The sequence below is a fragment of the Nyctereutes procyonoides genome, unplaced genomic scaffold (genome assembly GCF_905146905.1).
Source record: "Nyctereutes procyonoides isolate TBG_1078 unplaced genomic scaffold, NYPRO_anot_genome, whole genome shotgun sequence".
Classification (NCBI taxonomy): domain Eukaryota; kingdom Metazoa; phylum Chordata; class Mammalia; order Carnivora; family Canidae; genus Nyctereutes; species Nyctereutes procyonoides.
This window is the reverse complement of record NW_026575121.1, coordinates 27,710,106-27,725,843: the sequence shown is the minus strand read 5'-3', so window position 1 is coordinate 27,725,843 and position 15,738 is coordinate 27,710,106. Positions and strand designations below refer to the sequence as shown.

Here is a 15,738-nt window from a genome sequence, read left to right as displayed (position 1 = left end):
GTGGACTCCTGTTCATAATCTAGAAAAGTTGAAGTCATTCGCGAAGCTCAGTGACACTTGATGTCTCATAAGCCATCTCTATAAATAAGCTCAATATTTATCACCTCCTGTATTGTCATAATCCATTAAAGTAGTCTTTTGTTTACATTATGAAATGTTTCTACAGTGATGATGACTTACACCTCAGCCCTGGGTTTTGTAAACCTATGTAGAGACCTTGTGTCTAACTAGATAGAATGATCACTATTTCCAAAATTGAGAATTCTGCATGTATCTAATACAGTAAGAATAGAGAAACTAATCAAGACTGTATCTGAAGTCAAACAGTGTTTCATAACATGTGCTTAATGACATATTTTATAATTTTAATGACAAACCATTTGGGATATTTTATGAAGGCAGCCTCAATAAAGAATTTCTGTGTGGGTATAACATACTAATAAGAATGTCTTATATTCTAAAAAGGAATTAAATGATAATGCTGGGAATCAATTGAAATACTGTTCTAGTTAGAAGAGTAGATAATGCTAATAGCTTTTTTAAAAGTAGCTCAGTTTATGGTATTTGTGGGGTTTTTTTGTTTTTTAATGTCTGAGATTTAAAGAGTTGTTTCTCAGTTTCAACACACAGAATGAAATCTTGGCACTGAGAATTTCATGCAGTAGATATTTTGGATGGTTTATTTTTATATTTTCTAATTCTCTTCTTTTTTTTGTGGGTAAGTAACCATCTTAGCTTAGAAACAAGAAAACAGTAAAACATCAACCCATTTCCCTTTTTAGTTGATCTGGTACCATTGTTGACTTATTATCTTGTTGAATAGAATTCCCTTGCACTACTGCCTATTGTATGTTTTGAATGGAGCTATAATTTATATTCTATAAAGAAAGGTTTTAAGAAACATGTTTTGTTCCTTTAAGTGTATGCTCAGATTTTAGGGGGGGAATAGACAACCAAGATCTTTTATTAAACAGAGAATGAAATGAACCAATTTAATATAATTTTAGACATTGTTGTTCTGATACCATAATGAAGCTGAAAAAAAGTTTTTGGTCCTCATACAATAGAACATCAGTGCCTATGTTAGCCTGGCCAAATTAGATATAACCCAAATAATCTTGTCACAGTCTAATTTTCTCTGGTAAGGCTAGCATGACACATGCTAATAGAATTGTTAGGCCATTTTAAAATGGCTTTGGAGGTGGGTATTCAATGAACACTTGTTGAATTTATGAGTGAATAAGTATAATGATAAATTATATTCATGTCCAATAATAAAATACTGAGTCCATTAGTCGGGGTAGAATCTTGAATTTATTATTATTATTATTATTATTATATTAAAATTTGCTCATTAAAACTAAAAAGATTAAAAATGAACATGTACAAAATTATCTTTAAATAAATTTTCATAAACAATTTAAAACTTCCAGAGTAAGTTTTTTCTACAATTATTTCCTAAAATGTTTGTTGTAGCAGTTGCGTACATTATTTTGAGAAAAAAAAATGTTATCACTAAGAGTTAAAACATAACCCAACTGTTAGAAAATATTTAATATTTAATAATTCAGCAATTGTGCCCCTTTTCAGTGCTGTTCATGAGAATGGTATGGGAGCTCTTGTGCCATATACAGAAGTTGAAACGCAGTGATTTTTCCAGTACTGTTGCCAGGTGATTTTATGCCTCCAGATTATGATAGTGTTGAGTAAGAGTTAGAATCATGGAATTGTAGAATTATAGAGCTGGGAAGCATTTTTAAGTTTAATCAAAATTCCCATTGCTTTATAACTGAGGAGAGTGAGACTCATAAATGCAGGATGGTTCAAGCCAACAACATGAATGCCTTTATTTAATTAAAATAGTTGTTATTTTAAATAAGCTGTTGTACTTACACAATTTTAAGTAGGCAATGCTTTGCATCCTGCCCTTGTCTTTTAGAGATTTTATATAAAATTGACATTAACTTTGGGGTTCTTAGGCCTCTTTTATCCTCCATGGAGTGCTTGTTTCACTGGATTTGAACAACTGTGTCTGTCTCTCCCCAGTAGGATGAAAATGTATTTCTAGCAGAGGCCTTGTCTTATACTATCCTGTACTTTTGTACTCTCAGTTCCAATCACAATGACTGTCACGGAGAAATTCTTCAACTATTTGGGGAATGAGTAATGTCTCGTGGCAATAGAAGAAAAATTAATAAGCACCCCATTCATAAATACTGCATCTATTAAATATGTGATTAACAAAGATCAACATGTGTCCCCTTTTCTCCCCACAGTCTCCAAACGTCCACAACTACCCCGATATGGAAGCTGTTCCCCTGTTGCTAAATAATGTGAAAGGGGAGCCCCCGGAGGACTCATTATCTGTAGATCACTTCCAAACACAAACTGAGCCAGTGGACTTGTCAATCAACAAAGCCAGGACATCCCCCACAGCCGTTTCATCCTCCCCGGTTTCCATGACAGCATCCGCCTCCTCACCTTCTTCTACTTCAACCTCCTCATCGTCGTCTAGTCGTCCAGCCTCCTCCCCGACTGTTATAACATCAGTATCTTCAGCATCATCTTCGTCAACAGTATTAACTCCAGGGCCCCTCGTAGCCTCCGCCTCTGGGGTGGGAGGCCAGCAGTTTTTGCACATTATCCATCCTGTACCGCCTTCAAGTCCCATGAATTTACAGTCTAACAAACTGAGTCACGTTCACCGCATCCCTGTGGTGGTACAGTCGGTGCCTGTTGTCTACACAGCTGTGCGGTCACCTGGAAATGTGAACAACACTATCGTTGTGCCGCTTTTGGAGGATGGGAGAAGCCATGGCAAAGGTAAGGGACACAGGCGAAGCCTTGATTTATTTCAGCGCTAGAGGTAACTATTCCTTTATTCAGTGAGCTGCCCGTAAATTGTATGCAAGTACACTACATCCAAAGTTCTATGCACAACAACACAGACACACCAGCTGATCAGCACGATTGAGTAGGAACTAACTGCATGTTTCCATTGGTATTTGCTTCAATGTTTGTTAGTCTCTGTTTTTACATATCATGTCATTTAATGTTAGAATTCAAAAGTCTTAATTGGCAAAAATGTTTCCCTCAGATGCTCAAATATTTAGCATGACTGCTTGTAAGTTGAGTTGCCATTAAAATAATTCTAGAGGTAGGTGTTTGATTTCAAAAGCCTAATGTAGCATGAGTTCTTATCTTAGTATATTGTCATTTTAAACACTATGACTCAATATGATGGAATTTTTCAAAATGCAATGTTAAAATTCTCTTCTAGCATGTGGAAGGCAGGAAGATACTTTGCTATGTAACTCTACTTAATAATACCTAGTTACCTAATTATATATGGTGGTTATGTAGTTGATCATGAAGTTGCTTTCCTGCTTCTAATCTCTTATTTTTTTTCCAATTTTTACTAAAAGTAATTAAAGTAGCATCTTGCTGTTGATTTTTTTCTTCCTTTATCATGAATCTAAAAAATAAGCCACCCTTCTATAGAAATATGAATGCCCCTAGTCATTAATTCATTTCTTCTAAAACTAAACACATATGTATGTATTTTGTTTTTAGGACCAAGAAATGATGAGGATATAAGACTTATGTTGTATTGCTTTTTGCTTTGAAATGATATTACTATGGAGGCTCATAATTAAAATATGATTGGTGAATATATAAACACTACCTTCTCATAAAATACTGGTAAATGTGGATTATTTTAATTCTTGCATAAGGTAGGATTCAATGCATAGAAATAACAGTTGATTGTGAAGTTAGAGAAATTTTTGCAAACATACACTACAAAATTGTGCATTCATCTTTGGCAAGTTGTTTTATCTGCATCAAGTTTCTTCATAGCAGACGAAATGAATTTTACCTTCTCAATATTACCAAGTGAAAAAGAATCACATGATTCACAGCACTCAAAGATTTTAGATCACAGCCATTCTGGGCCTAACATGGTGACCTCTGTGTTTTGTATCGCTATGGGCAAAGGCCAGGAACTAGTCCCATCTTAGGGAATAGGAAGAAGAAAAAGAGCTATGATGTAGTCTTCTGGATTTTACTTCTGCTGAATCCCTTGATGTTACTAATATCTCTGATCAAAAGGAGGTAACCAATTTGAATAATAATACAACTGAAGGCCACATTAGATATTTATTCTCTTTTGTATTTTGTTTAGATGTGTACAAATTTTTTGTAAAGATGTGTTTACAAATTTTTTTAAGAATTAATAATTGACAAAGAGCAAAAATAGAACCTTCCATATTCCATTACTTTATGTGTGTATGTGTATATCATAGAATCCAGTCCTTGTATCATACCCCTTAATGAAAACCGTGCTTTAATTCTGAAGATGATTGATGCAGATTTTCATGTTGTTCATGTCTTTTTTTTTTTTTAAGTTTTGATACACTAATGAAAGCAACAAAAGGGATATCTCTTTTATCTGACATTATCCTTTTATGGGAGAGGTTAGTTTTATTTAAGGCAATTGGTATAGAGAGTATATTGCCAAAATTTAATTTTCTGGAAACTCTGTCTCTATGAAGAACTTTGTTACGACTCATGCAGTAATTTGCTCTCAAGTGTATTTGTGAGTTTCATGCCATGTTTTTTACTCAGCAGTTTTCTCATGCCAAGAATAAAAATTGATGTAATCATAAATCCGTTAGTCTATGATGTGGACATTAGGAGCAGGAGATTCAGGATCAGGAATCTGAGAGTCTTAGTGCCTTCACTTACAGCTTTCAACTGGGAAATTTTCTTCAGCGATTAAATAGGGTATAATAACATGACCTATCCTTGAAAATTATTGAGGAGATTAAGTAAGAGCTTAATGTCTATTTAATCAACTCTCGATAAGATGTTTGCAATTATCTATTATTATTTACCTCCTCCCCGAAATACTTGAAGCAGTAAGGTTCAGAAATTTTTTCTCTGTCTTATAAAAACAAAGTTGGAAGAAAAAAAACATACTGAATTTACAAATGAAAAACCACTCCCAAGCAGTTAGTATAGAAAGGCTTCTCAAAGTTGTTACTAAAAGTTATAAGGGATGAGAGTTTACTATGAGAAATTGTCTGGAAACATCCCATATTTTCTATTTTTATTAGTTTGTATTAAGTTTTTATAATCACCATATTATACAGATACTGCTATAGCATTTTATAAGTTTTTTTTATTGTTTAACTGATTAATTAGATGATGGTAAAGGTGTCTAGTGGAGGAGGGCTGCCTACCTCACAGAATGAATAAAAGAAAGGGCATTTCAGTAATTCTTCAAGTCTTTATTTTGCACATATGTAGCTGGGCCAACAATGAAATGGCCAAGTGGTAAAAGGAGCCCCAAGTCCATTCTCAGTAGGACTTGTATATCTGGTATGGATAAGCAAAAGAAAATATGATAGGGGAGTTGGATTTTCAAGTTGCTAGTAATAAAATTACAAAACTAACTCCTATAAGTGCAGATGATTGTACTGGCTAATTATTTTTAAAGTTGTTGTAACACATCTGGTCTCTGGTAGACCTTATCTGTCATGTTACTCAAAGACCTGTGAATGTACCTATCCACATTTTAAGATGATGTATCCTATGAATTGAGTCATTTGTCCATTCAAGTATTTATTGAGCATATGTCATGTAATAAGTATTTTATTGGCACTATAGATACAGTGTTGAATAAAACAGATGCTGTTTCTATCACAGAGTGCTTCTATTCTACTGGGAAGTATGGACATTAAATTTTAAAAAATCATGTAATTAGTTGATCATTGTAGATATTCTGTGCTTAAGTTGGATTAAAACATAGACTACTCATGGATTTGCCCAGGGGAGAGACTTTAATTATAATTGCAGACAGAGAAAGTTGTATTTGTGGAAAGTATTTTCACAGTGGGTATTCTATATGGTTGGACATGTTTCCACCGTGATGCTCAGAGAGGGTAGTTAGGGTTTGGGGATGTGATAGGGTGAAACGTCCACATGAGTATGCTTGACTAAACAACAAATGATGTGAGAAAACTTTCCAGGGAGGATAAAAACTCAGCCCATCCAAGTATTTAAAGAAGATTGGTCTAAAGGAATGGCAAGCTGTTAGCTAGCCCTGGGCCACTGATGTATCTCAGTTCAGCTTTGAATATGATATGTGATCTGAAGAAAAGCAGCGTGATATTTTAGAACATATAGCAAACAAACAGAATTTAGACTAGAGCTACAAGAGGGAGTATGTCAGAGAAGATCTCCCAGGGAAGACCCTTCCTCTCTTGATACCAGAAGGACAAAGTGGCAGTTAGCCCCCAAAGTGGTTTGCTAAGGAATGGGAGTTCTCTATGTAGAGGGAACAGCCAATGGAAGGATCTGGCCCGAGTTTTGTTACTCTGTAATCTGAGACATATTATTTATAAACAAGACCCTAATGGGATCATTTGACCTCATAAAGGAATTTCATTCCAGCCTAGGGAAGTTTTTGGTAGATTTCCCAGGAGATTTTCATTAGTTTTTACAGATACTTAGTGACAGAGCAGCATAAAGGTCATAATAAATCACAGGCAGAACTGTTCTTGGTTTGTTACTGCCTTGATAAAGGTAAATTTAGGATTGTCTCTTTCCTTCCTTCCTCCCGTCCTGTGGACACACTAGGTGCCACGTAAAATTCTGAGAATTGAGGCTCCAAGATGAGCCAAGTGCCTGCTGTAATGGACCTTACTTTCTAGTGCAAGAAGCAAATAATTTATGTCAGATGGTTTAAGAGCTGTGAAGAAAAATAAGCCATGATAGGGGGATGGGAAGTCAGAAGAGAGGAGCATAATTTTAGATACATTCTGGCCTATCTGAAATGTAAGCTCTGATAATGATACCTGAGGAGGACCTTTATGGAAAGGGAGAACTGAAAGTTCAAAGACCCCAAGGCATGAAGATGCATGGCTGGTGTGAGAAGAGCTACGAGGCAGCTGGTGCAACAGGAGGGGAATGGGCTATGGGAAAGCTGTGGATGGGGGACCAGAGGGGTGAGTAGTGCCAGATCATGTATGGTAAGTTCCTTGGTTTTTTCCTAAATATGGTGGGAATCCACTGGAACTAGGCCTTTGAGCAGGAAAAGTGACATGACTACCTTTTACATTCTTCCTTTTGCAATAATCACTGAATCACTACTTAATGAGGACTGAGAATGGGTATTTGGCAAAGGTGGAGTTCATTGGTGACACTGACAGTGTGTCAGTGGAGTGGTGGGGACAAAAGACTGAAATGAGTTCAATTTCAGATGGGAGGTGAGAAGGGGAAGCCCAAAAGTCTAGACAGCTCTTTGGAATAGCTCTGCAGGAGAAGTTGTAGAGAAATGAGTTGACAGCTAGAGAGACTTTTTAGGGTCTCAAGGGAGGGATTTATTTTATTTTATGTATTTATTTAAGTTTTTTTTAAGATTTATTTATTTATTTATTTATTTATTTATTTATTTATTTATTTATTTATTTATGAATGATAGACGGGGAGAGAGAGAGAGAGAGAGAGGCAGAGAGAGAGAGGCAGAGACACAGGAGGAGGGAGAAGCAGGCTCCATGCTGGGAGCCTGACATGGGACTCGATCCCGGGACTCCAGGATCGCGCCCTGGGCCAAAGGCAGGCGCTAAACCGCTGAGCCACCCAGGGATCCCCCTTATTTAAGATTTTATTTATTCATGAGAGGCACAGAGAAAGAGGCAGAGACAGGCAGAGGAAGAGTCAGGCTTTCTGCTGGGAACCCGATGCAGGACTCGATCCCAGGACCCTGAGATCACGCCCTGAGCCAAAGGCAGACACTCAACCACTGTGTCACCCAGGTGTTCCTCAAGGGAGGGATTTTAAAAAGAGGGAGATATGCTCTCAAGAATAATCCAATAGAGAGTTGAAAATGGGTAATTCTAGGGAAGGAAGAACTATAGAGGCAGTCTTTAATTGCATGTTAGTTGCTTATATTATACTGTGGAAGTAACCTGCATCTTGCAGTAATTAATCTGAATTCTAAAGTCAATTTACTAGATTGACAAAGTTTTTAGGAAAGAAAAGATACACAATGGAAAGTGAAAGGAAATGCAAAATCAGCAGATAATGATGTAGGGTTGACAATGAAAAGCAAACAAACAAAAGTTCAGTGAAATTTGAATCCACTAAGAATTATAAAAATGATACCAGAACTAATATAATTAATATAAGAGCAAACATTTCTCATTTATCACCTAGTGGAAGGTATAGAATAGTTCAGAACAAAATATAAACCCTAACTATTTTTTAAATCTGAGTATTACTGAATGTTACATTTTAGAAATTCAAAATACTTAAAGAGCAACACAGTAACCAGTCTGTGAAAACCCAGCTAATGAGCTAGAAAAAAAAATAAATGGATGCATCTCCTCTCTCCCATGCTTGAGCTGGTCCTCTCTCCATGTAGATGAAGGAACAGGTAATAACACCTCGATGCCTAGGAATGAGGCTCAGGCAAGTGCATGATTTATCAGCAGCTTTGGAATAATCAGAACTAAAAAAGCCCGATGCAGCAAGGTGGGGATTTCCTTGACCATGAGCCTGGTCTGTCCATGTGAACCCGCATGAGATAGATTGCCTAGAGGGCCGGAGTTCAGCTCCAGTTTCCTCTGCAGACACATTTTCTTCCATGAAAAATCAATCCCAACAGCCTGGTCTATCAGAATTGTATAAAACATGTTTATTGAGTTAAGACTCTTTATTGTAATGGTGTCATGCTTGAAAAACAACTCATTAAGGGTTATGAGCACATTATTCCTGACTTAAAACAATTACGCTATTAGATCCAAGAGTAGAAAGTACTTTTCCCCCCAAGATTATCTCTGACTAGAGCATGTTGATACTGCTGTTAAGAAACCAACCCCATTTGGGCATGTAATTCCTTTGGTCGTCTTTTTTAAGACTGTTGTGGGTTTTTTTATTTTTTTAATTATATTTAGATGAAGTGAAGAATCTTCCAAAAATATACGTTATTTTCATAGCACTCATTCAAGAGTTTCAAGGGATGTGGTCGTGGGCAAATTTGAAATACTCACACCCCATTTTCTTCCCTACAGGCTGTTGCTTTTCTCAGCAGCCAACAGGAAGAAGCCACAAGTGTATTTTTAGTCCTGTGCCATTTCTATTTGTGAAAGGAAATGTGGTCATTGCAGTGATTGCTGCAAAGCTGGTTGGAGAGTATGACTCTAGCTCTGGTTCCTCCCGACCATTGAATGTGGCTATAGTGTTGCTCCAGTGAAACTCCCCATTTCTAGATCTCTGCTACATCCAATGTCTTCTGCTGTCAACTCTCTCACTTGTTGATGTTAAGGACGTCTTATTTCAGGTGACGTCCCTTCTCTTATGGACTTACTTCCTCTGTCTACCTTACATAGGCCTGTCCTCTTGTAGTTCACCAATTCAGTGGAATCCTCATGTCATCTGTCCATACGACCAGAATTGTCCCAGGCAGCTGACCTCTACTTATGTGTAGGATTGTCTTTACTTCTTGAGTGATTGAACTCCTATAGCTTCCTTTGGTAAATTTGTTCTACTTATGCTTAATTATGAGGACTTCTGGATATAGTTCAGCTTATAGATCTCCATTTGGTTTTTATTGACAAACCATTTAGTTACTTATGTGCTTTTATTATTATTTTTTTAATGCTGCCTTTTGGGATGTGGGACTAGATTGTTGATGATTTTTGGTTTATTCTTCTTAAATACAGACTTTGATAGGCCTTGAGGGGGCTTCACTACTACCAGTGTAAAGCAAAAACAGGAGCCTGTTAAAAGAATGATAGAGGCAGTCAGCTAATATTAGTGTGAAATTGAGTTTAAGAATTCAGAATATTTTATGGAGCTGCATGGGTCATTTGTTGTTCGTGTTTACATGATTTGCAACATGGAATAGAAATTGATGGGTATATTTTCACTTCAGGGCATGCACAAAAGTTAGAATAGCTTCCTCCAAAAAAACTGGCTTCTTAGGTGCTTGTTTATTCAGAATACCTGCAATCTGTTCATTTCTCTGCTTCAGCTGGCATAGACTGGTTTAGCTCTAAGATTTAATGATAATAACTAGCTCAGACAGGAGATAGAAATTGTCTATATTGTGCTAAGAGAATTAGCAAAAGAGAGAAATTTCTAGGTAAGCTCCTTGTATGTTGTAAAATGTCAAAGAGTGAGTTTAATTGTCTCTTCCCCCCACACAAAATTAAATATTAAATGAAAGTACAAAGCACAAAAGAGAAAAAGGAGGAAATAGAGACAGTAGATAGAATCCACATTGAAAGAGAGATGATAACTTCACTCAGAGGTAGACCTTATTACTTAAGGAGGTGAAGATCTAGATGAGAAAAATCTATTTATTACAGAAGGTAGTTAAAGCCAAAGTTTAACAAAATGGTTTCTATATTCATTCAGTTGTAAATGATTAGCCGCCATACCATTTTAACTTGTTGGAAATGTTCCTCCTATAATAAGAAGATTGGATTTGTGTTTAAATAAGTATATGCTTAAATGTGATGTTTTGCTAATAAGTAGTGTGATGTAGTTGTTGCATTTATTTTTCACCACACCTGAGAAATTCGATTTAATACATTGAACATTACGTATTAGATTTTGAAATAGGATACCTTTCTTTCCTGAGAAATACGAAGTTATCATATATAATAAATATGAAAATATAGCTTTTACTTAAGTATAAAGCTTCTAATTTCACATAGTACAAGTGCTATTATGCTAAATAAAATTCTTACTTTACGTATTAGATTGTAGGTATTTATAGAATTATTTTGATGATATTTGGATGTATATACTCATTGCAAGAGACCTTCAGAAATCTATCATCTGTGTATCTAAACGTGTCTGCATATCAAATGAGCATTTTATCCAATGACTCTTAAGACCTGTAGGAACACATGAAAGAAGGAAGACTAAGATCCAAGAGGGTAACTTGGTCTTGGAATCATTGCTAGCACTATTTTAAATTGGCCTTTTATTTTTTTTTAATTTTTATTTATTTATGATAGTCACAGAGAGAGAGAGAGGCAGAGACACAGGCAGAGGGAGAAGCAGGCTCCATGCACCGGGAGCCCGATGTGGGTGGGATTCGATCCCGGGTCTCCAGGATCGCGCCCTGGGCCAAAGGCAGGTGCCAAACCGCTGCACCACCCAGGGATCCCCTAAATTGGCCTTTTAATTGTTTACAACTCTCTGGCTGTGCTTTCTATTTGTTTTTATTCCCTCTTCTTTTTCTGTTCCAAACTATAGAACTATTTTCTCAGCTCTTTCTTTTTGCTTATTTTCCATTGTTAATGGAGAATTTGATTAACTGGTATTCTACTTTGTGTTCTTTAGGAAAGAACAAGTTGATATTTGTCTAATAAATAAAAGAAGAGCTACCAGTTTACAGAGTAATAATCATATACTTTTTTTTTCCCCCAGCCACCTTTTATATGGAGGAAATGGTACTCTGATCATTGGCCAGTTGTATTTTTCATGACTGGGTGGCTCTACCATTTTTTTTCTTCTATCTATTAATTCATTTATTCGACAAATGTTTATTGAACTGATCATATGGCCAAAAATATTCTCTGCTCCCAGTGGAGATTTTTAAAATAAAACTCCTCTTAAAAACTAGCTCTAGTTTACAATACGCTGAAAAAATATTTATTGTTCATACTCTGGGTCTTTTGCTGTTGATGAATCTTGAAATCAATTTGGTAGCTCATAACGGGCAGTTTTAAAGAAATTAAATGGAGACTTTTTCAGAGCATATCGCCCAAATAAGTATTATATCATGAAACTTTTGTTCAGTAAACTATTTACATCATGCAGATGTGGTACTGTGAAAGAGAGAGAAAGAGAGAGAGAGAGTGTACTGAGTCATATTGAAATATGCATTTCTTGTGGTTCCTGTCCAGAAAATTTGAAAAATACTCCATTGGATTTCTCACCTCTGCTTCAGCCCCTTCCCCTTTCCTTCTCCTTCCTGCACCTCCCTCTCAAAATACCCACCTTGGCACTACCTTTTTTCTTTACCATCTTCACCTTGCTTCCATTTGCAAATCTTCTCCCTCTTCCTAGTTGCCCTTCTCTATCTCCCACCACCCCTCACCATTCTACCTGCTTCTGACTCTTGATTCTTTTTTCTCTTTTCTCTTCCATATTTCACCAGATCATCTATCCTAGAACTAATATATTATGGATCTAAGCCACTTATGTTGAAAATGACAGTCTTTGTACTGCCACCTAGTGGTAGAATTTTAAAGCAATGCAAGAGTCTATAGTTACTCTGATGGCTCCCAGATTTTCCCAACTAGCTTAAGGCTGTGAGGGAAGACAATGAATATGCCCCCTTTAAGTAAAACTTGAACCTAAATTTGAAATCTAACTTAGCTGCTTTATTTTTAGATCTCTAGTATGTGAAATACTTTTTTTTTAAGAAAAGACTATATTTAACTTGGACCAAAAAAAAAAAAAGTGTAGCTCCTACCCACCTGTCCCACTTTCCATCTTGTATATTTGTATGTGATTTCTATTTAGTAGAAATAAAATGTTACTTTCTATGTATCTGTGCTTAGTTTGTTTTTTAAACCATGGTCTTTGCTGGATAAATGGAAACGTCTATTCCAACGTGTGTGCTTACAGATTATGCTAGTTGTCATAGAGAAAAAATAAAAAGTAAATGGAGGTTATTCTTGACACAGCAAGAACTCAGGAAGACAGAAAATAGGAGAATTTGGTGAAATTGGAATAACTTGGAGAATTCATCAGAGGAACTACCTCCTTAGTAGCTAGGGGCTTAGGGAAAAAGAGGTTCAGTAGAAACAGGATAGAATTAGAAAGATAATCTCATGATATATGGGTTTCTCAGGGAGAAAGAAATAATTAGTGGACTTGGGTGACTTACAAAAAGGATAAGTTCCTCTGTTGACAGAAACTGTAGTTGTTTGTATGTTTTATATATGTTAACATAAATGTATGTTTATATGTGGTATTCATTGTTATAAATCTCCACTCCTAGATTAAAATATATTGCTGTCTCCCAAAATCCATGTAAGCTTCAGAAGCTGCCTTTTCCCCAACACATTGTGTTGTGCCTGATAATAGTTAATGCTCAATAAATATTTATTGGTTGAAGATATGAACAAATTAATATATTAATATAGTCTGGTATAGTTCCAGTGTTTTGATAAGATGCTTAGGAATGCTGTGGCAGTGTTGGCCTATAGATCTAAACTCTAACTATGAAAGGATCTTTCTCTTACATGGTAAAGGAGATGAAACTGCAGAAAATGATAACCAGCAAGGGTCCTCATATCCTCACAGTCTGGCTCCGGCCACCCTTCTATCCCAGTCTGTTGCCCTTCTACCTAATACACCTCATGTCCTAGATACAGTTTCCATGGCTTTTCATGATGACAGTTCTACCTTTATCCACACATTTTCCTTTTCCTGGAAGACCCTTTCTTTCTCTGGCAAAAAACAAAAACTACATACTACATTATAAGGCAATTTATTTCATATAAATATATGTATATAAATATTTATATTTATAAATATATATATATGAAACTTTATATATGTGTATTTACATAGGCTCAATATATTTGGCTCAATATATAATACGTAATTACATGATAATATCTATATCATTGCTCTACTGCCTTATCCACTATTTGGTATGCAATGAACACTAAGTGTTTGCAGAAGGAATGTAAACCATTCCTAAAGTTGTGACTATTTTATGTCATTGGGCCATCTGTAATTGCCTGGCATTCTTGCCTATATTGTTTCTAAGTTTGTTTTATTTCAGAGTACTTAATATTAAAGAATGATGTTTGGTGGTACATTTTAGATGCTTGCTATGATTTATATTTGAATGGTTTCTGGAGTTGAACCCCTGTGGGTGAGACTATTCTTTTAACTTCAAAATGTCTTAATGAAAAGATATTGCTGCGTGAAAATTATAGTCCATATTTATTCCTCTACCCTCAGGTAAAATATTTTACCTGTTGAAACTAGGATAAATAATGGCTTTGATTGGATTCGGGCAATTAATAGAGTCTGCTATAGGTTTCTTCTGTAACAGTAACACCAATTTCCTTCCCAAGTCAGGGCGAAACAATTATACCTCCTACCCCACTGCAGTTAACTGCGTCAGCATCATAGTACCATAAAATCTCAATAAAATCTGAAAACTGTGTAGTATGGATAATCCCACTATAAATTGTAATAAAAATTACCCCTCCAGACTCTATATTCTCTCCATTAAGTTCATAGACACTGTCTCTTTGTACATAAAGTTTTATGAAATAAATCGACCAGTTCTCCTGTCCTTACCAGATAGCAAGCTGTTTTGATTTAAAAGCTGATAATGGTACAATCAGATTTTGGTGTTTGCAGTGCATTTTAAAAACATAAATTTCATCTAACGAACCTTAAGTAGAAGGAAAATGCTACTTTTATTTGCATGAGGCAGTGAATGTCTCTTTGTGAGAAAGAATAAATGACATATTTACCATGGTGGGCCTATTTGTTGCAGCCATAAAACAAAGATTTGGTTTCCGTCCACAGATCTCTAATCTTAAAGGTATATTAAGCAAACCCAGGCACAAATCTGAAACAGCTCTGAATTGTTTCAAATCCTGTGTGTTTAGAACGAATTGTCAATTTTGTGATTGCATTTTTGTCTCTCTGGCTAAATTCAAGGGCTCCCTAATCATCTCTGGTGTGGCCTTTGTCAGGAGTGGATGTTTTAAATCAGTCCTCTATAAACACAGAGCCCTTTAAAACAGAGGAACTCTTCTAGAGACCTAGGTTATAAATCCCCAGAGAACATGAATTAGACTCTAGAGGAAGTCATACGTTATAATGAAGGTAGAGTAGGTGGCATTTGAGGTCGAAAGTTAAAGAAGCGTAAGATTTTGCTACTCAGAGTAGGTAAAGTATTCCAGACCAGGAAAAGAGTGAACAATGAGGGCAGAGGATGAAGTGTGCATAAAGATTGAAGAATAGTGTGGTTTCACTGAACTGTAGGCTGTAATGCGCACACACACACACACACACACACACACACACTGCATAGACTATAAAACACATACCACTTGCATGATATATATTGTGAATTACTTACAGGAGAGGATCTGAGGTCCTTTCTCTGAAGAAGAAAGCCTTTTAACTCTTAGTTTAGATATACTTCTTACATTCTTTGTGAATATGATTTTCCAGCTGTGCATAGAGAGAAAATAGTGAATAAGAACTGCAAAGGAAAAATAGCTGAGAGGAGTATTTCTCAATTTTTTTTTATTTTTATAACTTGGGTCCTCTGAAATGTCTCATTAGATGTTTTTATGTTTTCCCAGTAGCCACAAAAATGTTGTAGCATTTCATGTTCTGTAGTTTTCCTTAATATAAAAAAATAGATCTACTGGTTTTGCATTACCAATCTACATATGCTGGAGAACCTCTGAGATTCTCATATGCCATCCCCCTGCCCAAATTAGGAAACTCCCTTTAGTAGGTAGGCTAAGAGCAAAAAGTGGCAGCTAACAAAGAAGGTGTCAAAATTATTATTAAAATAAGAACTTGAAAAATCACAGCAAGGTCTTTTGGGATTAGAGTAAATAGGCTTACACAGCTCTTTAGTCCTTGGAGATAATACTTTATTACAGCACAATAATTGCTTTTGAAATAATGACCATTAGTAATGAAAGAAAGGTTAAATTATGG

General features: G+C 35.9%; 1 protein-coding gene across 4 annotated transcripts in view; it reads left to right on the top strand.

The window, feature by feature from the left end:
* Nucleotides 1–15,738, top strand: part of KLF12 (KLF transcription factor 12) — a 424,918-nt gene that overhangs the window by 279,835 nt on the left and 129,345 nt on the right. For all 4 annotated transcript variants that reach the window (XM_055336030.1, XM_055336031.1, XM_055336032.1 and 1 more), the window contains one exon: nt 2,277–2,823. In XM_055336030.1, coding sequence (XP_055192005.1) covers nt 2,277–2,823 — 547 coding nt within the window. The remainder of the gene's footprint in view (nt 1–2,276; nt 2,824–15,738) is intronic.